At 60.8% G+C, this 1,469-nt stretch overlaps 1 protein-coding gene across 1 annotated transcript in view; it reads left to right on the forward strand.

The window, feature by feature from the left end:
• The window catches only part of LRRC4B (leucine rich repeat containing 4B), a gene marked incomplete at its 3' end in the record, with an annotated part of 5,610 nt that extends 4,143 nt beyond the window's left edge, over positions 1-1,467 (forward strand). The window contains exon 2 of the mRNA XM_006763871.1: positions 410-1,467. Coding sequence (XP_006763934.1) covers positions 410-1,467 — 1,058 coding nt within the window. The remainder of the gene's footprint in view (positions 1-409) is intronic.
• Between the last annotated feature and the right edge of the window lie 2 nt (positions 1,468-1,469).

Genomic DNA, 1,469 nt, shown 5'->3' on the forward strand with positions numbered 1-1,469 from the left:
TTACAAATGATAAAAGCCCTTTATACTTTTTGTAAAAAAAAAAAAGAAATCAAACCGTTTTTCCCAAATGGCATCACGGTCATGCTCTCCCACCAGCAGAGACGGGCGAGCTGGGCCCCTCTGTCCACGGCCACCGGCCGCCAGCACTTGGCAACTTGGTTCTTCTTTTTTTCTTTCTTTTCTTTTTTTTTTTTTTAAATATATTTTATTGATTTTTCACAGAGAGGAAGGGAGAGAGAAACATCGATCAGCTGCCTCCTGCACACCTCCTACTGGGATGTGCCGCAACCCAGGTACATGCCCTTGACCGGAATTGAACCTGGGACCCTTGAGTCCACAGGCCGACGTTCTATCCACGGAGCCACACCGGTTTGGGCGACTTGGTGCTTCTTGTCCGTTGTTGCCTGAGTTACTGATGGTGTCTCCTCTCCCCCCTCCACCCCCCAGGTGATCCGCACCGACACCTTCAAGCACCTCCGCCACCTGGAGATCCTGCAGCTGAGCAAGAACCTGGTACGCAAGATCGAGGTGGGCGCCTTCAACGGGCTGCCCAGCCTGAACACGCTGGAGCTGTTCGACAACCGGCTGACCACGGTGCCCACGCAGGCCTTCGAGTACCTGTCCAAGCTGCGGGAGCTGTGGCTGCGTAACAACCCCATCGAGAGCATCCCGTCCTACGCCTTCAACCGCGTGCCCTCGCTGCGGCGCCTGGACCTGGGCGAGCTCAAGCGGCTGGAGTACATCTCGGAGGCGGCCTTCGAGGGCCTGGTCAACCTGCGCTACCTCAACCTGGGCATGTGCAACCTCAAGGACATCCCCAACCTGACGGCCCTGGTGCGGTTGGAGGAGCTGGAGCTGTCGGGCAACCGGCTGGACCTCATCCGCCCGGGCTCCTTCCAGGGCCTCACCAGCCTGCGCAAGCTGTGGCTCATGCACGCCCAGGTGGCCACCATCGAGCGCAACGCCTTCGACGACCTCAAGTCGCTGGAGGAGCTCAACCTGTCCCACAACAACCTGATGTCGCTGCCCCACGACCTCTTCACGCCCCTGCACCGCCTCGAGCGCGTGCACCTCAACCACAACCCCTGGCACTGCAACTGCGACGTGCTCTGGCTCAGCTGGTGGCTCAAGGAGACGGTGCCCAGCAACACCACCTGCTGCGCGCGCTGCCACGCGCCCGCCGGCCTCAAGGGGCGCTACATCGGCGAGCTGGACCAGTCGCACTTCACCTGCTACGCGCCCGTCATCGTGGAGCCGCCCACGGACCTCAACGTGACCGAGGGCATGGCCGCCGAGCTCAAGTGCCGCACGGGCACCTCCATGACCTCGGTCAACTGGCTGACGCCCAACGGCACCCTCATGACGCACGGCTCCTACCGCGTGCGCATCTCCGTGCTGCACGACGGCACCCTCAACTTCACCAACGTCACGGTGCAGGACACGGGCCAGTACACGTGCATGGTGACGAA

Source organism: Myotis davidii, unplaced genomic scaffold, assembly GCF_000327345.1.
Source record: "Myotis davidii unplaced genomic scaffold, ASM32734v1 scaffold358, whole genome shotgun sequence".
Lineage (NCBI taxonomy): Eukaryota > Metazoa > Chordata > Mammalia > Chiroptera > Vespertilionidae > Myotis > Myotis davidii.